Source organism: Lynx canadensis, chromosome A3 (genome assembly GCF_007474595.2).
Source record: "Lynx canadensis isolate LIC74 chromosome A3, mLynCan4.pri.v2, whole genome shotgun sequence".
Lineage (NCBI taxonomy): Eukaryota > Metazoa > Chordata > Mammalia > Carnivora > Felidae > Lynx > Lynx canadensis.
In genome coordinates, this window is record NC_044305.1 from 26868467 (window position 1) to 26891723 (window position 23257).

At 46.1% G+C, this 23257-nt stretch overlaps 3 protein-coding genes across 5 annotated transcripts; all 3 read left to right on the forward strand.

Moving 5' to 3' along the window:
- Positions 1-1522: 1522 nt before the first annotated feature.
- On the forward strand, positions 1523-7445 carry DEFB121 (defensin beta 121). 3 transcript variants are annotated; one of them, XM_030309857.1, is made up of 5 exons: positions 1523-1634; positions 2554-2862; positions 2994-3101; positions 3185-3342; positions 6871-7445. In XM_030309857.1, the coding sequence occupies exons 1-2, from the start codon at positions 1577-1579 to the stop codon at positions 2709-2711; spliced, it is 216 nt and encodes a 71-aa protein (XP_030165717.1). In that variant the 5' UTR covers positions 1523-1576; the 3' UTR covers positions 2712-2862; positions 2994-3101; positions 3185-3342; positions 6871-7445. The 3 variants fall into 3 exon arrangements, with proteins under 3 accessions (XP_030165717.1, XP_030165715.1, XP_030165718.1); XM_030309855.1 differs by having other exon boundaries at positions 2994-3342; XM_030309858.1 differs by having other exon boundaries at positions 2994-3342; positions 7067-7445.
- A 4093-nt stretch (positions 7446-11538) lies between these two features.
- Positions 11539-13269, forward strand: LOC115510227 (beta-defensin 121-like). The gene is made up of 2 exons (XM_030309862.1): positions 11539-11898; positions 13020-13269. Exons 1-2 carry the CDS (start codon positions 11844-11846, stop codon positions 13244-13246), a joined length of 282 nt encoding a protein of 93 aa, XP_030165722.1. The 5' UTR covers positions 11539-11843; the 3' UTR covers positions 13247-13269.
- Positions 13270-18242: 4973 nt separating this feature from the next.
- On the forward strand, positions 18243-22325 carry LOC115509649 (beta-defensin 119). Its single transcript, XM_032592763.1, has 2 exons — positions 18243-18252; positions 22132-22325. The coding sequence occupies exons 1-2, from the start codon at positions 18243-18245 to the stop codon at positions 22323-22325; spliced, it is 204 nt and encodes a 67-aa protein (XP_032448654.1).
- Positions 22326-23257: the final 932 nt, after the last annotated feature.

Consider the following 23257-nt stretch of genomic DNA (forward strand, 5'->3'; position numbering starts at 1 on the left):
CACTGTGGTCGCTTGTTGTGCTACAAAGGCAGAGTTGAGTAGTTGCAACAGAGACTGCATGGCCTGAGAACCCGGAAATATTTACTACCTGGGCCTTTACAAAAAAGGTCTGATGGCCCCTTGTCTAGAGCATTCGTTTTTCTTGGAGACAACTGTCTTATTCTGTGTCAGAAAGGAGACATGCCTCCTGTTAATGTGCCCTTGTGTCTGCCCATTTTGAAATGATAGACCTTTCCCTTACTGTGCTAAAAAGCATTTGATTTGTCTGTTTTCTGATCTGTCTGCTGGCCTTATGTATCTCTAAGCCATTACTATGTCTTCTCCCACTCCCAAACTCAGGGTCTTAACACAGCATTCTTGATCATGGCTCACGAGTCAGCGGGGAAGCTGGACTTTGGCTGGGTTGCTCTGCTTGGGGTTGGAGTAGCAGGCACAGCTTAATTTCTCACTGGAGCTCCGTGGGCAAGCCGGGGTGGCTCTGCTCCGTGAATGTCTCATTGTCTTTGGACCACTGGGGCGCGTGCTTCTCACGGTGATGGCCGAGGTGCTAAAGGGCAGTAAAAACGGTCATCGCCTCTTAAAGTCTGGGCTCAAAACTGGCACGCTGTCACTCCTGGCCATGTGCCATTGGCTAAAAAGCAAGTCTCACAGCCCAGACAAAAGTGAAGGGACAGGGAAGTGCATTCCTCCCGGGATGAGACCTTCGAAATGGATTCAGATAGGGGTGTAAAATTGGGGTCGGTAATGCAGTCTACCATAGATTATAGGAAACACCGCAATGGGAGAAAGTGGCCTTTCCTTTGCCACCTAGGAGGATGCCACTTGTTCTCAAACACACGCTGTTAAAAGTCGGGGCTGTGGCCTTCCTCCTCATCCCACTCCGCAAAGCCTGACATTTTAGTTTCCAGTAGTGATGGCCAGGAGAAAGAGAGAGAGAGAGAGAGAGAGAGAGAATCTGAAGCAGGTTCCAGGCTCCGAGCTGTCAGCACAGAGGCCGACTCAGGGCTTGAACTCACGAATCGAGAGGTCATGACCTGAGCCAAAGTCAGACGCTTAACTGACTGAGCCACCCAGGCGCCCCATGCCCTTCCTTTACCATTAAAACGAATCCCCAACATATGAGACATCCTAAGATGTTCTTATTGCTGGAGAGAACCCAAGGGACACAGAAGTATCACTCCTTTTCGGTCTCACTGCCCTTTCTTTTCTTTTACCAGAACTGAATGACTAGCGAAAGCATTTTTTCCCCTTCTTGGCTCCCCAGTTACATTGCAAACCTCCTCAAAGGTAAGGCTGTGTCTTCTCTTTGTTAACGTCTCTTCCCCCTGTCCTAGCCTCCCCTGGAGGTTTAGACAAGGGTGGGGTATCCGGCGGCCATTCAACCAGTGTGGTTGATGACTTGTCTGCTTGTCTAATCTTAAGGGACTGTTCCCTTTCTGGTTCACTGATCATGGCTCTGCCATGCTCCTCGGGGCAATAAATACCGGTCTGGACTGCCCAGAATGCAGACCTCTGTGTGTCTTGCCAGCCCAGAAGCCTCTAAGCCTCCTAATCTCCCCCTGAGCCCTCAGCGTTCATGAAGCGTATTCTCCTGGTTTTGACTGTTAGCCTGCTCCTGGCCCAGGTTACCCAAGGTAAATAGGATCTCTCCCAAGCGGGAGTGGGTCATGTTCAGGGAATTCTGGGGGCTCTAACAGCCTGGAATAGGAGAATGGCAGCCTCCTTGGAGGCCTCTGGACGATCTCTGTAGCCAGGGGAAAATTTGAGTTCTCTTGTACCAGCTGATCTTTTCAGTGCTATTACTTGACTACTCTGATCTTCTCTGGTGTGCTTTGGAGAAGTGGAACATGATGATCTGGGCGGAGGGTACACGGAGGAGAGAGATGCGGGTGCGGAATATGGAGGAAATGGGCACTTTCCTAAGAACATCGGGGGGGATTTGAATTTCGAGCTATTGTTGCCTCCATGAAAACGGTTCCTGAATTTCTGATTGAGGATTCTGATACCGTTCTCAGGCAATTTTAATTTATCTGGGCCACTCTAGGCTGTGCGTCCCCCAGAGCAGCTAATTATCTAGGCTGGTTAAGACGCACAAAAAGGCCCGGGATGTTGTGGAGGAGGGAGTGTTACATTCTTGGGAGTTTTGCAGATGCCCTAGAAAACTTGCAGATGTCCAGATGGGTGTATTTCAGACTCCTGTCCGGTTTCATTGATAGGGTCAGAGAGGGGACTGAGGGCAAAGGGAAAAAGTAACTGATATTGGGTACCTGGTTACATTGTATTATGAAGGAGACAAAACCTAGTGGGGGGGGGGGAAGGCTCCTGCCTCCCCCAAAGGAGCTGGCCAGGGAGGGGAAGCTGCCTCCTGGGGAGGACTTCGGGGTTGTGACTGACGACACAAATGGGAGAAGAAAGGAAAATGGCCAATACTCCTCCCCGCACATCTCCTTATTTCCTTACTACTGTCTTCTCTGCTGGGGTGCCTTCCCCCTTCCCCAGCCCTCTGCTTTATTTCAGGACTGACCCTGTCCTCTCCTTCCTTTTTAATTTCAGCCAGGCACTGCTGGAAAAAGTTGGGAAGGTGCAGAACAACGTGTAAAGATAGTGAAGTATTCTACCTCTTATGCAATGATGAGACTAAGTGTTGTGTCAACCCCAAGCATGTACCTGTCAAAACTAGATCCTTGCCGCCAACCGGAAGCCTGGAGTAACTTCTGCAGTCTGGCCCATCTCGCCCGACTTTGAGCCCAACGTCATCGGAGCCCACGGCTCTACTAAATCATTCTCGACTGTCCCATTTGTGTCTGGTAGCTCCGCCTCATTGAACTTACAAATCAAGAACAAAGAGAGGTGTGCGTGCAGGTGAGACAGAACAGGGAAGACCAGTAGGTTAGTCTGTTTGGCACCTAGCTCCTAGCCTGCTGGCCCGCAGTTCATCCCAGATGATGTAAATAAGGAGTGTTCATTCTACCCATTTGACTCCTGTTTTCTAGAGTCAGCACTGCCAGGAGAATTTTCTATAATGATGGAAACATCCCAGCTCCGCGGTGTCCAATATGGTAGCTACTAGCCACGTGTGGCTGTTGGCCATTTGAGATGTGGTGAGTGAGTGGGTGGAGACGCCTGTTGCATCCTTGTTTGTAATGCAAAAGGAAAACCCCAGAACATTCTAAATGCCCATTAGCCCGGAAATGAAGTATGCATACCGATGACCACTACGTCTCACTTAAAAAAGAGGATGTCAATCTACCTAACGCTGCAAGACATATTGTGGGGTGAAAAAAAGAAAGACGTCCCCTGAAATAGAAACCAAAACATCAACCAATGCTATGTTTTCTAAAGGTATGTGAATACGTATAAAGTCAACGCGGGGGCGGGGGGGGGTGGGGGTGGGGAGGTGGGGGGTGGGGGGGAGGGGGACAGTAATGCAAACATAGAGCATTTGATTTTTAAATCATTCCACAAGTACATATTACGTGATTTGTTATTTATATCCTCCCCCCCCCCCCCACAATCAGTAAGCTCGATGAGGACATGAAAAAAAAATGTGGCTAGTGTCACTGGGGAACTGAATATTGAATCTAATCTAATCTAATCTAATCTATATAGCTAAATGTGGGTAGTGGTTATCGTGCTGGACAGTGTAGCTTTAGAGTCGAGATACAGGCTACGGCAGGTTTGGGGGGCCGAATCTCGGGGTGTTTCAGGGTAAGTCGAGGAGGCAAGCAAGAATCTGTGATGAACATGAGAACCCATTCTTAGCCCGCTGCTTCGTTTTCTCTACTTTCAGCCCAAAAGGCTGTGACTGCTCTCCCCTGATAACACCCCCAGTTCTACCGCGTTAGGGAGTCCTGGATTGTGTCTCGTAGTTTTCTTCCACCTGCAGAGAGCAGGTATCAGGCCCCACGTGGGTTCCCACTTCATCTTTTTCCTTTCCTCCCAGTGGGGGCCACATGATCTTGAACTGTGGGCTAGTCTTTTTCTAAGACTGATCCTGAACTGAGACAGTGGGGATTTTCCCATTACCAGCCCCATGATTTGGGTCATGGTCTCAAGTGTTCCCAACCCTTGCTACTTATCTGATTAATCAAAAAGGATTTGATTCTTTATTCTGACTTGGGAAGCTCTGTTCAGCATCACCTACTTACCATCCAGTCCCTTCATACACTAAAATTGGCCTCAGCCTTATGGGTTGACTCAGTCATCCCCAGCACACCTTTTTTTCTTTTTCTTTTTTTTTTTTTCAGTATATGAAATTTATTGTCAAATTGGTTTCCATACAACACCCAGTGCTCATCCCAAAAGGTGCCCTCCTCAATACCCATCACCCACCCTCCCCTCCCTCCCACCCCCCATCAACCCTCAGTTTGTTCTCAGTTTTTAACAGTCTCTTATGCTTTGGCTCTCTCCCACTCTAACCTCTTTTTTTTTTTTTCCTTCCCCTCCCCCATGGGTTCCTGTTAAGTTTCTCAGGATCCACATAAGAGTGAAACCATATGGTATCTGTCTTTCTCTGTATGGCTTATTTCACTTAGCATCACACTCTCCAGTTCCATCCACGTTGCTACAAAAGGCCATATTTCATTCTTTCTCATTGCCACATAGTATTCCATTGTGTATATAAACCACAATTTCTTTATCCATTCATCAGTTGATGGACATTTAGGCTCTTTCCATAATTTGGCTATTGTTGAGAGTGCCGCTATAAACATTGGGGTACAAGTGTCCCTATGCATCAGTACTCCTGTATCCCTTGGGTAAATTCCTAGCAGTGCTATTGCTGGGTCATAGGGTAGGTCTATTTTTAATTTTCTGAGGAACCTCCACACTGCTTTCCAGAGCGGCTGCACCAATTCCAGCACACCTTTTTTTCATGAAAACCTCCAGCCTCAGTGTCTGAGTATCACCAGACGTGTCAAACACTTTTGAACACTGGATTCAGGATCAGAAGATCTGGGTTCAAGTCCTTGAGTCACATATCTGCTGCATGACGCTGGGCAGGCCATTTAACCCTCTCTGTTTTATTTTCTCATCTCTAAAGTGAGGATCCATCCCACCCAAGGCACAGGGGTGTCATTAGATTAAATGAAATCACAGGTAGGAAGCACCCAGGACAGAATCTAGCACACGTTCGATTCCCAGGAAGACTTGGGATGCCCTCCCACTCTTTGGAATGAGCACTGGGTGTCATATGTAAGAGATGAATCACTGGGTTCTACTCCTGAGGCCAAGATTACACTGTATGTTAACTAACTTGAATTAAAAAAAAAAAAAGACAGGATGCCTTCTTGTTCACTTCTCATGACAGGTCTGCCATCATCGCCCCTTGAGTCTTTGGAGGGGGAGGGGCCCTGTAAGTCAAGCATATATCTCATTAAGTCAAAATTGTTCAACTAATATTGATTGAATACTCGATTAGTGTTCAATCTGTTTTCAGGGCTACCCCCTCGGCTCAGTCCCTCCTTGGCCTCCTCCCTCTTTTTCCCACCCCAGACCTCCTACCTTGAGTTTTGCCACTGATCTTTTCATCTCTCTGCCATGTCCGATTGTCCCACATCCTGGTGCCCAATGTCACAAGGGTTCTTTATGGAATACAGCAACGTTCCTCAACATATTTGATGATGACGCACCTTAAATTTGTCATTGGATGTAATGGCTTGAGTTCATCAGAGACCGACTTAAGCAGAAAGGACATTTCTTGTCAGGATGCTATGTAGCTCATAGAACTGATTGGAAGTCCCGACAATTGAACTGGGCTTGGAAGGACCAAGGGAGAGTGGGCAGCAGAAATAATCTTCCAGGATCCTACCAGCAGCATAGCCATCCTGGCACTGGACATCTGGAGCCTTGCCTGGACTTCTACAGTGGCTTCAGACCTGCCAGGGCCACGACTAGGGGGAGGAGGGGGAGGTGCCTAAGGTGCAACCCGTCAGGGGCCCTCAGTCTCAGGGTCATATGAGTGCCTCCTGGGCACCTCCCTCACCTCCCCCTAGTCCTGGCCTTGCCACCTGGATCCTGCACTTCTTCTCTGCACCACCCACCCACCACACCTGTACTTATATTTGCTCAGAGTGTGTGTTCATAATAGACTGTCATCCCCATGAAGACCGCGGCTGATTTATTTTCTGTATCTCAGAGCAGAATCTAGCACAAATCGAGTATTCAAGCAATATTAGTTGAAGAGTTTTGACTTAATGAGATCTCTGTTTGGCTTAAAATAGTGGGAATGGTACACGAGCATTTCCTCTTTAGGGCATAGCTTCACATTGGAATAGTATCAATGTTGGATACTCAATAACCACGGAATATTACTAGAGATACGTATTGAGATTGTAAGATGAGACACTTAGCAGGGGTGGCTACAGTTACATCACCCATCGCTGTGATGGCCATTGGTGGATGCTTCCATTATGGCCGAGCAAATTGAAATATACACTTGCGTGAGTCAGGCGGTGTCTTCTCTGAATGTCTGGAGGCGTTGTGGACGTCATGCTTTGCCTTAAAAGCAAAATCATTACATATTAATGAGATCAGTTATACAAATGTACTTAATATTTTTGGAACAGACATTGTGGCAGGGTGACATATTAAGAATTCAATGTAGCAATTGCCTGATAACTTTTTTCCTCCTTTTTACTTGACCAGGCATCAGCATAGAGAGTGAAAAGGTCATTTTTTTTCTGCCTAGTTATTGGAAGGGGGGCCAGGATTTTGTGTTCTAAATCTTGGCCTTCTTTTGCTACTGGGGAACTGAAGAAAGTATGTGTGTGCTTGTGTGTGTGTGTGTGTGTGAGAGAGAGAGAGAGAGAGAGAGAGAGAGATTCAGGGGCTGCCCTGAAGATTGCTCTCCACTCCCCCCATCTTTATTAGAGAGGCCCAGGCACAAGGAGGGTAGCTAGATTGGATGGTCTCAGGAGGAATGGGATGAAGAGTTTAGCTTCAAGTTCAGGAGAGGAGTTGCCTGCCATTTGGAGGTGTTAAATCTCCACACAACCAGGAGAAAAGATGGGGGTTCGGCTCCAAGGGTGTTTGATAAAACACCCTGAGGTGATAAGTGTTTGGACAGGATTGCCAGCATGGAGGTCATCACTGTGGAGACAGCCACCATGGCTCTGGTCCTGGGACCAGCAACCTTTGCCTCCATGTTGGGTATGACAGCCCCGGTGAGGAACAGTTCTCCAGTGCCCAGAGCCGCTCAATGAACGGTTAGCGGAATTCATCAGCAATACCTTGAGCATGAGAAGCAAGAGAAATGAAGATCATCATCATCGAGTAAGGATCAAGTTCCTCCTCATTTACCAAAATCATGGGGTCCTAGTAGGATCAAGTGGAGGAAGGCAGGACACCCCAACGACAACTGCCATTGGACACCTCACCAGCTTTGCAAGTGGTATCTTGGAGCTGAATTTAAAATGCATACACAGATGGGGCACCTGGGTGGCTCAATCGGTTAAGTGTCTGGCTTTTGGCTCACAGTTTGTGAGTTCGAGCCCCGCATCGGGCTCTGTGCTCAGAGCCTGGAGCCTGCTTCGGATTCTGTGTCTCCCTCTCTCTCTGCCCCTCCCCGGCTTGTGCGTGTTCTCTCTCTCTCTCTCTCAAAAATAACATTAAAAAAATAAAATAACATACGTATACAGAAATAAAGCATTTCCTGAGGCTTGAGTGTCGTGGAGTATTCAGAACTGGTATGTGACTATGAACGTATTAAAGAATTTTAGAAGAAACACGCTCACTAGCATCTGTTTCATGGAACACGGCTTGAAGCAGGACACAGTTGGGGGATATACCAGTGTAGGGGTTTCTCTAGCACCCAGTTCCTCTATGGGAGCCTCACCACACTTTCATACAAACTTGGCCTCATATTGCCTTTCTCAAGCCAGAGGCCCTCAGCTGGACGCTTTTCCTACCTCACTGGGAAAGTGAGGAGAAGACGTGAATCCATGGAAGTCAAAGAAGCCTGTAAAAGGCTGTGATTTTATTGGTTCTCATTTTTTCTACCTTCTTGTCGTATTATTAACCTCACAGGTTCGAGGGAGGACCAGCTGAGCTAAAGTAAAAGTACCTAGGCTGTGTGGGACCCTCTGGGAACTTGGTCCCTAGCACTTCCCGCCCCCTGCCCCACAGTGGCTGCGGGGACTGGGTGGCCTTTCAGAAGCTGAGAAATGCAACTTTGCAGATTTCAGGGGGTGGGTGGTACAGGTCTTAGAGAACCGGTCAGGCCAGCCTGTACCGTGTGGGAGGCATTACAAAGGCCCAGGCTACAGTCTGTTCTCTTCGGGGCGGGTTCTGGAGGCTACCACACAGTTCCCAGGGGCCAAGTTGGCTCTCTGACCAAGGCCTGCCTCTTCCCCTGTCTCTTGGCCTCTTCTCCCACAGTGGCTTCTGCTTGCTGGCCGCACTTACAGCCCCTGCCCCTTGCTTCCCACTTCCCTTAGCCTCGGCCTGGTTTCCCACCTTAACAGAGAAGATCACCATACAACAGTCACGTTCCGGAGTCAGAGAATGTAGGGGTTCAAGGGGAAAATGGAGCTTAACTGACAGAACTCTAGGTCCTGGCACTTGATGATCTGAGAACAAATCCACATGCACGCACGTACTCAAAAATACACAAACACCCACCCACCCACCAATTACACATCTGTGCACAAACAGGATCCGACTATAAACATTCTCACACATAGAACATTCAAGTACTCACATGCACAGAACACACACAAAGAACTCAGGCACGCAAATTATACACAAAATACACAAAATCTGAGCATGCACAGCTATGCACAAATTTACACATACGCACAAGTACATATAAACAAAATGCACTGCACATATAAACTCAGATGCCCAAGTATAGATGTGCTGTAGCAATGAACCTATCTCTTTCCATTTCTCCTTAGCTCAGTCAAGGCTGTTTCTCTGAACGGTCCCAGTGCTTCTTGCCAATCTGTCTAGGAGGCTTCATAAAGGGGCTTATGAAATATCGCAAAGAACTGTAATAAGAAGGGGCCTGGAATCTCCAGGGTGGACCTTGTGGTCTGTTACAATAATGACAGCAGATACTTCTATTGTGGTGGGTAAGTGTCAGGGGTCTTACGCGTATTCACCAAATGCTTTGTGCCTATTCACTCATTTGGTCCTCGTTAACAACCTACAGAGCAAGCGCCGTTGTTACCCGCGTCGTATAGCCAAGGACACAGGTTCAGAGTTAATTACTTTTTCCGAGGTACTACAGTCAGGAGATTAACTTCAGGATACAGGCTTGTCAACATCCTGCGAGGCCATCTCGTCCCCCGTGCTGAGTCCTGTAGCGGCTGAATAACATTCTCAAGGACACGCAGGCTGCCCAGTTCCCAGCCCCGGACCAGGAGGAACGCCTGGGTCTCCGCTGCACTTGCTGGATGTTCTCTCCTTTTACACCCTTTGTGTTTATGCTTTTCCGGCTACAATGAGGCCTTGTAATTTCTCCCCGGAGGGAGAAACAGCCTCCTTGCTAGTCTTTGCTTGCTTGACTCTACCCTGGCAATTATCTTCAATATGGGCTGCTGGAGTGATTCTTCGAGGCAAAAAAAAAAAAAAAAATCTGACCATGCCCCCACAGTCCTCTCTAAAAGATCTAACTATTCCCTGTTGTGCGCAGGCTGGATTCCCAAGCCCTGAGCATGACATCGAAGGCCCCGCATGGGGGTGCCTGGGAGGCTCAGTCGGTTAAGCATCCAACTCTTGACATCAGCTCAGGTCATGATCTCACGTGAGTCTGAGCCCCGCATCGGGCTCTGTGCTGACAGCTCAGAGCCTGGAGCCTGCTTCGGATTCTGTGTCTCTCTCTCACTCTCTGCCCCTTCCCCCCACTTTCTCTCTCTCTCTCTCTCTTTCTCTCTCTCAAAAATAAATTAACATTAAAAACAATTAATGAAGGCCCCCACGTGATGATGTGGTGCCTGCCTGTTTCCATCCGGGTCTCCCCTTCTGTCTCAAACGTTCACAACCGCGACTGTCTACTGACTTTTCTCCTACCTTCCTCTGTGGAAATTGGCTTTCCGTTGTCCATCCTTCTTTCCATCCAGGAAGCGCCTGAGCAGTTCCCGTCACCTGACCAAGTCTCAATTTTGTCGGACGTGAGTTGGAGGCTTATGATTTCCACTTTGGAGGAAAAGAAATATAATAAATATGAGGATGCAAAAATAATGATAATGAAAACCAACATAATAATAGTTAATGATTATTCAGCACCTACGAGGTGTCAGGTACTTGGTTAAGCAATTTACGCAAGTTATCCCACTTAATTCAACCAGGTGTAGTTACGATTTGTATTTGATCATAGGATACTCAGGAAATTTACCTTGTTCAAGGCCAACAGGTACCGAATGTCAGGGCCAATCCTCAATTTCAAATCTGCGTGAAATCAAAACCTGTTCTCCAATCCTGGTATTCTTGGATTCTAGAATTCTCTTCATTCTTCTTCTCCTGTCATAGTTTCTGAAGTTCTGCCTGAGGTCCAGTCCTTATTCAGCTTCCTGAGATGCTGGGCTGAAGGGATACAGTCCACGCACTTTCTCTACACCCTGGAAGGACTTGGGTTGCTTCCCCATTAGATCACTTCTTATAGGTCAAGGTATGTTATTTATTCGGACCACAGGTATTTATGAAGTTCCTGCGATGTGTTGGGTGTGTCAGAGGTTGCTAGCTCCTCCCCCAATATCTGTCCTTCCCTTTTTCTTAGTAAGACTACCCCCGAATGTTAGCTAGCCATGGTTGCCCAGAATAAGGAAAATATTTCCATTCTACCCTGCAGGTAGGTGTGGCCCTGTGAGTAAGTTCTGGCCAATGTACTGGAGTGGAAGCTGTGTGTGCAGATGCTCAGTCGTGTCCCTTAAAGGCAAAAGTACGCAGTTCATTTCCTTCTTTCTCCTCCCCCGGATGGCTGCAGTGGGGCCTTGACGGCGGGGACTGGAGCAGCCCTCTCAGGTCATCAAATGAAGCTGCCTGTGGAGGATGGCAGAACATCAAGCCAGGGGGACCCTTGCTCTCTGCTGAATCAGGAAGCTGCTACACTCAACTCCTTGCCCAGACTTTTCCATGAGAAAGAAGTCAATGTCTGTCTTTTGGAATCCTTGTTCGGGGAGAATACCTGTTAAAACAGTTGAATTAATACTCTAATCCAGGGGAGGTTACGGGCGGTGGGGTTACAAGGCAAATTTCTGACATTCGAATGGAAGAGACAAAGATAAAGCATGTAAAACAGAATTGAAAAGAACGGATACATCCGTGCAGGTGGTGCATCAAGGGCTGACGATCCAGAGCCACTGTAGGTGGGAGTGCCGATATCTAGGGTGACTAGGAAAGGCCTGTCCAGGAGGTGACCTTCCAGATGAGACTGAATGATAAACAGGAGCCAGCCATGGAAGGTCTCAAGGGAGAACAAATAACAAAGCTAAAGCCCTGAACTGGGAACCAGATTGGCGAGGTCAAGCCTCGGAAAGATACGCCTATGTATCCTTTTGTTAGAAAGCTGAGAATAAGTACTTTTTTTAATTAGGAATTTCTTGATGTATATTTATGCATTCATTAATTCTTTTGGTCTTGAAAGGCTTAAGAGGCTCTAATTTGCCCGTCTCCTCCCACTATTGGCACGGGTGCTGGCCAGTTTCCCACACTCTCATCTCGTGCTTTGCCACGAAATCTGCTACACACTGTCCTTTGGCCTGGCTGATCTCATACAAATCCTCTCCTGCTAGAATTCACTGCCTACAACCCTGCCAATAAAAGCGAGGCTCATCCCTGCTGCACAGAACTCTATTTCTATCCCCTGCAGCACAGCCACCTCCTTCTCCTGTGACCTGCCAGCCATGAAGTTACTTCTGTTTCTTCTCATCCTTCTGGCCATGGAACCGGTGGTCTCAGGTAACTTGGGTCCCTCTCAAGTGTCTGGGATCGTGGTCATGAACTTTTCACTTTCCTCTCCTCTTCACTGCGGACAGCACGAAGCTTTTCCTCATCTGATGCGGCTTTGGGAGGTTTCCCCATGAGCTGATCAGCTCACATCCACATTTTTCCCTGATTCTTTTTTTTGCCAAGGTGGTGGGATGGTAGCTATTTGGAGCATCTGACACTTAAGGGCAGGGTAGTATTCTGGTGGGACCTGGGAGACGGCTTAGGGGTGATGGGTTGGGTGCAGACTGGGGACTTGTTGGGGGCTTTAGGACATTAGATTAGAAGCTGATGATGAGTTGTGATGGGGAGAAAGACCTTGGGGTTGGAGTGGTAGGGGGAAGATTAGGATGAGCTGGAGGTGAGGTATTGGGCTTCCCTGATGGTTTGGAGAGGGCTGGGGAGGAGATGGGATTTGGGGTTGAGTGGAGGTGGTGCTGGGGGTAGACTGGGGCTTGGGCGGAAGCTGGGAGTTGGTAATGAATAGTGCAGGGTGTCTGATGACTGCTGCTCAGAATTGAGGTTGGTGACTTGATTAAATTTGGGTTTGGCTTGGAGTTCAGGCTCAAGGGGCATTGAGTTGGGTAGGGCTCAGCATCCTACTTAAAATTGGACAGGGTTTTGAATTTGAATTGGGTGAATATGGTCAAGGAGGACTGGAGACTGCATTGTGGCTGGACCCAGGGCTAGTTGAGCTGAAGTCAGGGCCAGGCTGTTGATAAAGAGCTGAGTCTGTTGAAGTGTGGATGAATCCCCTCCATCTCCTAATCTTATAGTTGTTTATTTCCTTTCTCATCATTCCCAAGCTCCATTAAGGAAGGATCTTCATTGGCAGCAAGTGATCCCAAAGTTAGGAGTAGCAGGTTGGAGGATAGGAAGACAGAGGGTGGGATGTCTGAAAGCCTTGGATCACCCAAGGTTGAAACAATTGTCTTGGTTCCCTCCCCTCTCAAGATCGCTTCTTTCCTTTCCTGGGACTGTGTCCAGTGTTACTTCCTCAACGGTCTCCCCTTCTCCCCTGTCTTGTTCCTCCTCTTGTCTTGCCACTTGAGGGATACTAACATCTGCTTAATGGTTGTTCCTGGGCCCAACAGCAGAGTGTTGGATGAATGGACATTGCCGGTTGGGGTGCAAAAGTGATGAAGACAGTCTCATTCGTTGCTCAAATCGTAAACGGTGCTGTGTCCTTAGTTGTTACTTAACAGTCCAACCAATGACAGTTGAAAGAATACAGCCTTGGACCGTTCCTCCGATGTCCAAGCAAGTAGAACATAAAGCCAAACCTGGCAAAAGAGGGAATATAAATGGATATCGTGGATAGAAATGGCTTTGTTTCAGGTTCCTTAGCTCCCACATTCCATTAAAAGTCACAAATCTGTTTCTTGTGGCCGTCAATCATGAGGAATGATGCTCCAAATGGATTGAGGGTGGAGGGATGGCAGGATGGGGGTTAAGAGGTAGCAGAGGGACATCGCTGGGGCTTGGACGCAGCAGTGAGGTGATGGTTCCTCATCTACCAGCTGCAGGGAAGGCTACTGGGTCGGGAGTGGACTGAGAAGTACATCTGGGAAGCCAAGAGACTTAAAGGCACAGCAGGTCCTGAGAGGGGGAGAACCCTTGGGCGGGAGAGTTGGTCCATCCTGGGGGACCAGGCTGGGGTTTGACATAGGCTGATTAGAGCCCAAATCCTTGGGTTTCTAGGGAAATTGGCTGAGATGCCTTTTGATCCTGGAGATCCCACAGTGCCAAGGATCAGAGGGTTTCCAAGTGCTAAAAACAGATAAAGCACATGATTTTACCCATTTATAAATGAGTTTGTTCACTATCCAGTTCGTCTGTTCTGTCATGGATTCAGTTATTCAGTCCCCTCAGCCTTGCCACTTACCGCTGTCAGACTCTGTTCATATCCCCCTCCAGGCTTCAGCTTCCCCACCTGCGAAGTTGGAACCATAGACAGTCTCAAAGCTCAGGATTGTGGGAAGAAGGAAGTGAAATAATGTAGCTCACAGTGCCCAGTATATCGTAAGCCCTAATTAATGTTAGCTATTACTATTATTGCTCATTGATTTCTTCAAGCATTTAAGGAATATGTGCTGTGTGCCTTCCAGTTGTGTTAGACTCTGAGGGAGACAGAAACCTGCCTCATTTAATTTAGCCTGGGAGAAGACCAACCCATGGGGAACATTCAAGAATTCTGATCGGGTACCTAGAGGACTTGGGTGTCTTCCCGGCTTTGTGGTCTCAAATCCTATTCTCTGGGCCCCATGTATCCAATACAGTTGTTCACCCCTGAACTGTGTTCCCTGTAGTGAGATCAGAGACCAGGAATGTTCTGTAAAGCATGGTTCATGACATGAAAACAGAATAAGTTCATCCTGACCCTTGGAGATAATTTGCTCTCAGTTCAATATTTCTGCTCTTAGACTCTGGGAAGAGAGACACCTCTTCCTCTGATCCTGGTCCTACTCTGGGTGTCCTCTGATTAAGTCACTCCCTATGGGGTTGAGAGTTGATGGGGGCAAGTGGGATACATCCATTTAGAGACCGTGTCCTCCTCTCCTTCCAAGACCATGCTTTGAGCACCTGGGGCGTGGAATTCCCTCCCAAAGAACCCCCGTGCTGTTTCCAAGGACCACATGGGCTTTCCCCAGCCTCACCCCTGGAAGGTGGGGCCCACTGTGTGTGCAACTTAGGCAGGAGGAGGGTCAAGGACACTCCTGTTTGCAGAGGCAGTGGGCCAGCGGGGATGTTCAGGCTGCACTGTCCATGCCTTGCATGAAAGAGGCCTCACAGTGTGGGGCAGAGTTGGGGATGGGAGAGAGGAGAGCTGGGCTGTGGGCTGAGCCAGCTCCCCTCAGGCCGCCATCTTCCTGCACAGAACTCTGAAGAATCCAAGAATCACAAATTCAAATCTGCCCTTTCAGGTCATTATGAAGGGCTATTTCAAAGATTTTTTTTTTTTTTTTAATTTTTAAAATGTTTATCTTTGGGGGGTAAGGGGCAGAGAGAGAGAGGGAGACACAGAATCTGAAGCAGGCTCCAGGCTCCGAGCTGTCAGCACAGAGCCTGACGCGGGGCTCAAGCCCACAAACTGTGAGATCATGACCTGAGCCAAAGTCAGACACTTTGACCGACTGAGCCACCCAGACGCTCCATGAAGGGCTATTTCACAAAGGGCCATAGGATAGATTTTATTTATCTCACTTGTTAGCTTTATTCATAACTGTTAAATATGCAGACATATGATAGATGAGCTTCCATTTGCATTCCTGCCCCAGGACCCACACACATTAGGGTTGTGTCTGGAATCTGGATCGTGCTCTGGTGCACAGCCCATCTCCAAGTTCGCTTCAGAGGCAGGGGCTGCGTAATCTGTGTGTCCACATGCTCGACGCCTATGTGATCTGGGGAGACTCTTAGGCTGCCCACCAGAGCTGCCTGGGCCCTGGGTGAGACCATCCAAAATACTTCCTCACTGGCTTCTCTGCCTCCAGATTCTCTTTGCTGCAGTAAACATGGGAATGCAGATACCTTTTTGAGATCCCATTTTCATTTCCTTTGGGTATATACCCAGAAGTGGGATTGCTGGATCATAGGATAGTTCTATTTGTAACGTTTTGAGGAAAATCTTGTTTTCCATTGTGGCTGCACCAATTATATTCCCACCAACAAGTGCACAAGGGTTCCCTTTTCTCCCCACCCTCATCAACTTTTTATTTGAACTTATTTGAACTTTTAGTTTTGAAATACTTACTGGTTCATAGGAGGTTGCAAAGATAGTACAAAGAGAGGTCCTACGGACCTTTCATACAGTTTCCTACCGAAGATTATATTTTATGTAACCATAATACAATACACAAACCAGGAGACTGGTATTGTTGCAATGTGTGTGCATACTTCTATGGCATTTTCTTGCAAGCACAGCGTTGTGTAACTACCACTGTTATCAAGATACAGACCCATGCTATCAGCATAGAGATCCTTCTCCTGCTACTCTTTCACAGTGGCACGGACTCTTCCCTGCCTCCACCATCTGTCGCTAACCTTAACCTTTGGCAACCACTAATCTGCTTCTTATCTCCCTAATTTTTATCATTTAGAAAGTGTTATATAAATGGGATCATACGTCATCTTTTGAGATTGGCTTTTTTCTTTTTAAAAAAAAATTTTTTTTAACGTTTTTATTTATTTTTGGGACAGAGAGAGACAGAGCATGAATGGGGGAGGGGCAGAGAGAGAGGGAGACACAGAATCGGAACAGGCTCCAGGCTCTGAGCCATCAGCCCAGAGCCTGACGCGGGGCTCGAACTCACGGACCACGAGATCGTGACCTGGCTGAAGTCGGACGCCTAACCGACTGCGCCACCCAGGCGCCCCAAGGCTTTTTTCTTTTTAAGAAAGGATTATGCTCTTGAGATCTATCCAAGTTGTATGGATCAATTTCTCTTAATCTTTAAAAAAGGTCATTTCTTTTAAAATCTGAGTAGCTGTAGCCAATGCATTAAGGCAAGAAAAAGAAATAAAGGCATACAAGTTAGAAAGGAAAAAAATAAAAACTGTCTGTATTTGCAGATATCATAATGGCTTCTGTAGAAAATCCCAAGGAATTACAAAAAAAAAAAAAATCTAGAACTAATAATTCAGTTCAGTAAGGTCCTAGGATACAAGATAAACATAAAACATTAATTGCATTTCTATATACTATCATTGAATATGTGAACACTGAAATTAAAAATACAGTACCATTCACAACCACTCCAAAAAGTATAAAATGCTTAGGTGTATACCTAATAAAACATGTGTAGCAAGTGTATGCTGAGAACTACAGAATGTCTATAAAAGAAAGAAGTTCTAAATAAATGAAGAGACATACCATGTTTATAGAGTGTAAGATTCAACAAGCAAATATGCCAATTCTCCTCAAACTGGTAGGCACTCTTGACACAATTTCTATCAAAATCCCAGCAGCATTTTTGGTAGATAGAGACAAGATTATTTTGTCTATATCTTGTCAATAGAGAAAAATCCACAAAGGAATGAGAACAGCTAAAACAAGTTTGAACAAAAAGAATAAAGTCAGAGGAAGCATGCTACCAGATATCAAGACTTCCATAGCTAAGGTGATCAAGACTGTGTGATTTTGGTGGAGAGACAGACATATGGATCAATGGAACAGAATAGCAAACCGGGAATAGGTCCACATGCATACAGCCAACTGATTTTTCACAAATGTGCAAAAGCAATTCAATGGGAGAAAGATAGCTTTTTCAACAAATGGTGCTGGATTAGTGAGACATCTGTAAGAAAAGAAAGAAAAAAGAGAAAGAGATGGGGGGGGGGCGGGGAAAGAACCTCAATCTAAACCTCACATCTTATACGAAATTTAACTCAAAATGGCTCATAGATTTAAACATAAGATGTAGAGGCGCCTGGGTGGCTCAGTTGGTTAAGTGTCTGACTTCGGCTCAGGTCATAATCTCACGGTTCATGGGTTCAAGCCCCACATCAGGCTCTGTGCTGACAGCTCAGAGCCTGGACCTTGCTTCAGATTCTGTGTCTCCCTCTCTCTCTGCTCCTCCCCAACTCGCGCTCTGTCTCTGTCTCTGTCTCTCAAAAATGAATAAACATTTAAAAAAGTTAAAAAGACGGGGCGCCTGGGTGGCGCAGTCGGTTAAGCGTCCGACTTCAGCCAGGTCACGATCTCGCGGTCCGTGAGTTCGAGCCCCGCGTTGGGCTCTGGGCTGATGGCTCAGAGTCTGGAGCCTGCTTCCGATTCTGTGTCTCCCTCTCTCTCTGCCCCTCCCCCGTTCATGCTCTGTCTCTCTCTGTCCCAAAAATAAATAAACGTTGAAAAAAAAATTTATAAAATAAAAAAATAAAAAAGTTAAAAAGAAATAAATAAAAATAAACAAAAGACGTAAAACTATAAAACTTCTGGCAGAAAACATAGGAATAATCTTTCAGGCCTAGGGCTAGGTGAAAAGTTCTGAGATATGAAAAGCACAATCCACAAGGGAAAAAAAAATTAGCAAGTTGGACTTCATCAAAATTCAAAACGTTCACTCTGCAAGAGGGCCTGTGAATAGGATATACTGAAAGGCAAATTGCAGAAATATTTGCAAGCCACGTATCTGACAAAGGACCTGTATCTAGAATACAGAAACAACTCTCAAAACTCAACAGTAAAAACCAAGCCATCGAATTAGGAGAAAGACAATTCATCAAAGAGGGCATACAGATGTCAAATAGGCACACGGAAAGATGTTCAACATCGTTAGCCATCAGGGATATGCATATTAAGATGATACGATACGGGAATGCAAGCTGGTGCAGCCACTCTGGAAAACAGTATAGAGGTTCCTCAAAAAAACTAAATAGAACTACCCTACGACTCAGCAATTGCACTACTAGGCGTTTATCCATGGGATGTAGGTGTGCTGTTTCAAAGGGACACGTGCACCCCCACGTTTATAGCAGCACTATCAACAATAGCCAAAGTATGGAAAGAGCCCAAATGTCCATCGATGGATGAATGGATAAAGAAGATGTGGTATATATATATACAATGGAGTATTACTCGGCAATCAAAAAGCATGAAATCTTGCCATTTGCAACTACGTGGATGGAACTGGAGGGTATTATGCTAAGTAAAATGAGTCAGTCAGAGAAAGACAAAAATCATATGACTTCACTCATATGAGGACTTTACGAGACAAAACAGACGAACATAAGGGAAGGGAAACAAAAAGAATATAAAAACAGGGAGGGGGACAAAACAGAAGAGACTCATAAATCTGGAGAACAAACTGAGGGTTACGGGAGGTGTTGTGGGAGGGGGAATGGGCTAAATGGGTAAGGGGCACCAGGAATCTACTTCTGAAATCATTGTCTAACTAACTTGGATGTAAATTTAAAAAAATTAAAAATAAAACAAGTTAAAAAAAAAGATGATACGGTATTCCACTACATAATTATTAGAACCGCTGAAGTTAAAAGCAGTGACATTACCAAACACTGGCAAGGATGCAGAGAACATGGACCTTTTACACATTGCTACTGAGAAGGTTAAGTGGTAGGGCAACTCTGGAAAACAGTTTTCCAGTTTCCTTTTAAAAAACAAAATATACACTAACTGTGTTACCCAGCAAATGCACCCCTGGGCATTTAATCTAAAGACATGAAAATTTAGTTTCAAAAACTTGTAGATGAATGTCCATAACAGCTTTATTTGCCTTTAAGGGATTCTTTAAAAAAAAAATTTTTTTTACGTTTATTTATTTTTGAGAGAGAAAGAGACAGAGTGCAAGCAGGGGAGGGGCAGAGAGAGAGGAAGACACAGAATCCCAAGTGGGCTCCAGGCTGTGAGCTGTTAACACAGAGCCTGAAGCGGGGCTTGAGCTCACGAGCCATGAGATCATGACCTGAGCTGAAGTCGGATGCTTAACAGACTGAGCTACCCAGGCGCCCCTTAAGGGATTCTTTAAAAAAAAAAAAAAAAAAAGACTTTATGCTTTTAGACCGGTTTTAGGTTCATAGGAAATTTGAGAAGGTACAGAGATTTCCCACATATCCTCTACCCTCACTCATGCACAGCCTTCCCTATTATCAACGTCCCTCACAGAGTGGTACATTTGTTACAACTGATAAACTCTATTGACACATCATCATCACCCAAAGTCCATATTTTAAAAAAAAATTTTTTTTAATGGTCATTTATTTTTGAGACAGAGAGAGACAGAGCATGAGCAGGGGAGGGGCAGAGAGAGAGGGAGACGCAGAATCCGAAGCAGGCTCCAGGCTCTGAGCTGGCAGCACAGAGCCTGACATGGGGCTCAAACCCATGAACTTGGAGATCATGACCTGAGCCGAAGTCAGACGCTCAACTGACTGAGCCACCAGGCGCCCCACCCAAAGTCCATATTTTACCTTAGGGTTCACCCTTGGTACTGTACTGTGGGTTTGGACAAATGTATAATGACATGAATAGACCATTCCAGGATCATATGGAGTAACTTCACTGTAAATCCTCCAAATCCTCTGTGCTTTGCCTCTTCATCTGTCTCCTACCCCAACCTCTGGTAACCACTGATCTTTTTATTACCCCCGTTATTTTGCCTTTTCCGAAATGTCATACAGTTGAAAATCATACACTATGGAGCCTTCTCAGATTGGCTTCTTTCACTCACTGATGTGCATTTAAGAGTCCTCCGTGTCTGTTCGTGACTTAATAGCTCATTTCTTTTTATCACTGAATAATAATCTCTTGTCTGGACGGACCACAGTTTATTTGTCCATTCACCTACTGAAGGGAATCTTGGTTGTTTCTAATTTGGGGTAGTTATAAATAAAACTACAAACATCATGTGCAGATTTTTTTTTCATGAAGACTGGTTTATTGGTGGTAGTTAGTATAAGTCAATAAATATTGATCCTCAAAGAAGAACCTAGTTATTTATTGATTACTGGTCCATAGAGATCTGAATGAAATTGAACCAGCTGCCTGCTGAGATGATACACGGAAGTCAATGCTGCTTCTTGGGAAATGGAGCCACAGCTAGCTGATATATAGCATAGGCTGTTCCACCAACTGTAAGCATCACAGTGGCTCTATACGGGAAGACATCAGCTCTCTCTCTACCGGAAGACATCAGCTCTCTCTCTCTCTCTACAGGAAGACATCAGCTCTTTCTCTACAGGGAGACATCAGCTCTCTCTCTACAGGAAGACCTCAGCTCTCTCTCTCTACAGGAAGACATCAGCTATCTATACAGGGAGACATCAGCTCTCTCTCTACAGGAAGACATCAGCTCTCTCTCTACAGGAAGACATCAGCTCTCTCTCTACAGGAAGACCTCAGCTCTCTCTCTCTACAGGAAGACATCAGCTCTCTCTCTACAGGAAGACATCAGCTCTCTCTCTCTACAGGAAGATATCAGCTCTCTCTCTCTACAGGAAGACATCAGCTCTCTCTCTACAGGAAGACCTCAGCTCTCTCTCTCTACAGGAAGACATCAGCTATCTATACAGGGAGACATCAGCTCTCTCTCTACAGGAAGACATCAGCTCTCTCTCTACAGGAAGACATCAGCTCTCTCTCTACAGGAAGACCTCAGCTCTCTCTCTCTACAGGAAGACATCAGCTCTCTCTCTACAGGAAGACATCAGCTCTCTCTCTCTACAGGAAGATATCAGCTCTCTCTCTCTACAGGAAGACATCAGCTCTCTCTCTACAGGAAGACCTCAGCTCTCTCTCTCTACAGGAAGACATCAGCTATCTATACAGGGAGACATCAGCTCTCTCTCTACAGGAAGACATCAGCTCTCTCTCTACAGGAAGACATCAGCTCTCTCTCTACAGGAAGACATCAGCTCTCTCTCTACAGGAAGACATCAGCTCTCTCTCTACAGGAAGACATCAGCTCTCTCTCTACAGGAAGATATCAGCTCTCTCTCTCTGCAGGAAAACATCAGCTCCGCTACCCTATAGATGCACTGGAATTCCATTATCCTCCTGAAGCTTTTGTTTCTCTGGGCTTGATTTTCAAACTGCTTGTGTGAAGCAGTTCATGTGCAGATTTCTGTGTAGACATAAGTTTTCAAGTTCTGGTAAATACTAAGAAGCACAACCGCTGGATTGTGTGGTAAGTGTATGTTTCGTTTCATAAGAAACTGACAAACTGTCTTCCAAAGTGGCCGTATCGTTTCGCATTCCCATCAGCAGCATAGGAGAGTTTCTGTTGCTCTACATTCTTCCCAGCATTTGGTGTCAGTGTTCCAGATTTTGGTCATTCTAATAGGTGGGCAGTGGTGGCACATAAGTATTTCAAAAAAATTTTTTTTTTACATTTATTTATTTCTGAGAGACAGAGAGAGACAGAGCACAGGTGGGGGAGGAGCAGAGAGAGAATGAGACACAGAATCCGAAGCAGGCTTTGGTCTCCGAGCCGTTAGCACAGAGCCCCATGAGGGGCTCGAACCCACAAATGGTGAGATCTTGACCTGAGCCGAAGTTGGACACTCAACCGACTGAGCCACCCAGGCACCCCGCACATAATTATTTCAGCCCTTTAGGTTTTGACTGTGCTCCTTGACTCCTCAGATCTATGTTAGTATTGCCACTATTAAATGGAAATTAACTATCTGTGTGTATATATATATATATATATATATATATATATATTTTTTTTTTTTTTTTTTTTTGGCCAGGCAGACATCACACTCTTCGATGCATGGGAAACATGGGAATCTGTAGACCCTCTTGCAGAAAGTCTGAACAACCCTACCTCTACTGCTTAAATTATCAGTCATGCTGCCTCCAGTCCTACATGAGGATAAGCATTTCTGGCAGAGAGACGAAAAATGACTGGAGCCAACAGAATCGCTGGCCAAAAATACCTTGAGTGCTGGTGATCAACATCTTCAGGCTGCTATCAAGACCCCTTATTAAAATTCATGCACCTGCCACCCTTGTCTGTCTTCTGTCCATTGGAAATCACGGCGAGAGATTGGGTTTTGCATGATGAGGTCTCTGTCCCATTCTGGATCCAGCTCTGTGGGAGAGAAAACTGGAGTGACAAGAAGAATCTAGAAAAACCACGGACGATGGGGAGAGAAGGTCCTGAGACCACTGAGGGAGAGTTGAAGCGTTTGGGCAGAGCCAGGACTTCAACTGTGCCATGGAGGGCTCAGAGGGGGATCAGAGTTAGTGGGATGGATGCACAGGGCAGTGGGTGGGCGTCTTGTAGACAAGCATGCCTTCGTTTATGGAAGAATTTCCTAACCAGCTGCTGTAGTGTGAATAAGTTGTTTCTGCCAAGGCTTCAAGTCGTGAGGCTGGAGGTCTGTTTGGTGATTATTGAGGAAGGAATTTGACTATCACATGCTGTTGTTCTTTTTGATGATTGTCAGGGACTTTTTATTTTTTTAGAGAGCGCGAGCAAGTGGGGGAGGGGCAGAGAGGCAGAGAGAGAATCTTAAGCAGGCTCCACACGCAGCAAAGAGGCCGCCAACGCCACCACGGGGCTCAATCCCCCGAACCGTGAGATCATGACCTGAGCCAAAATTAAGAGTCAGACACTCAACCGGCTGAGCCACCCAGGCGCCCCAGTTAAGCACTTTTAATCCCCGAAAGTCTAGGAGGCGTGTGCCCCCAATGACGACCAACACGAGCTTTTTGAGGGAAAATTCTAATTTTACTTTTTCTGTCTTACCTCCACTCATATCTCCTTTCTTTCTCCACCTTTACTTCCAAATGTTGTCAAAAGGAGAGTAGCTACATTTACCAGGGATCTTTCTCTAGTCTCTGTCTCAAGTTGTTACAGTTTGCTTTTGG

Coding starts and splice junctions, on each gene's coding strand:
- LOC115510227 (XM_030309862.1), top strand. CDS start 11,844: ATGAAGTTACTTCTGTTTCTTCTCATCCTTCTGGCCATGGAACCGGTG. Junction 11,899..13,019: donor CATGGAACCGGTGGTCTCAG/GTAACTTGGGTC, acceptor TGGGCCCAACAG/CAGAGTGTTGGATGAATGGA.
- DEFB121 (XM_030309855.1), top strand. CDS start 1,577: ATGAAGCGTATTCTCCTGGTTTTGACTGTTAGCCTGCTCCTGGCCCAG. Junction 1,635..2,553: donor CCTGGCCCAGGTTACCCAAG/GTAAATAGGATC, acceptor TTTTAATTTCAG/CCAGGCACTGCTGGAAAAAG.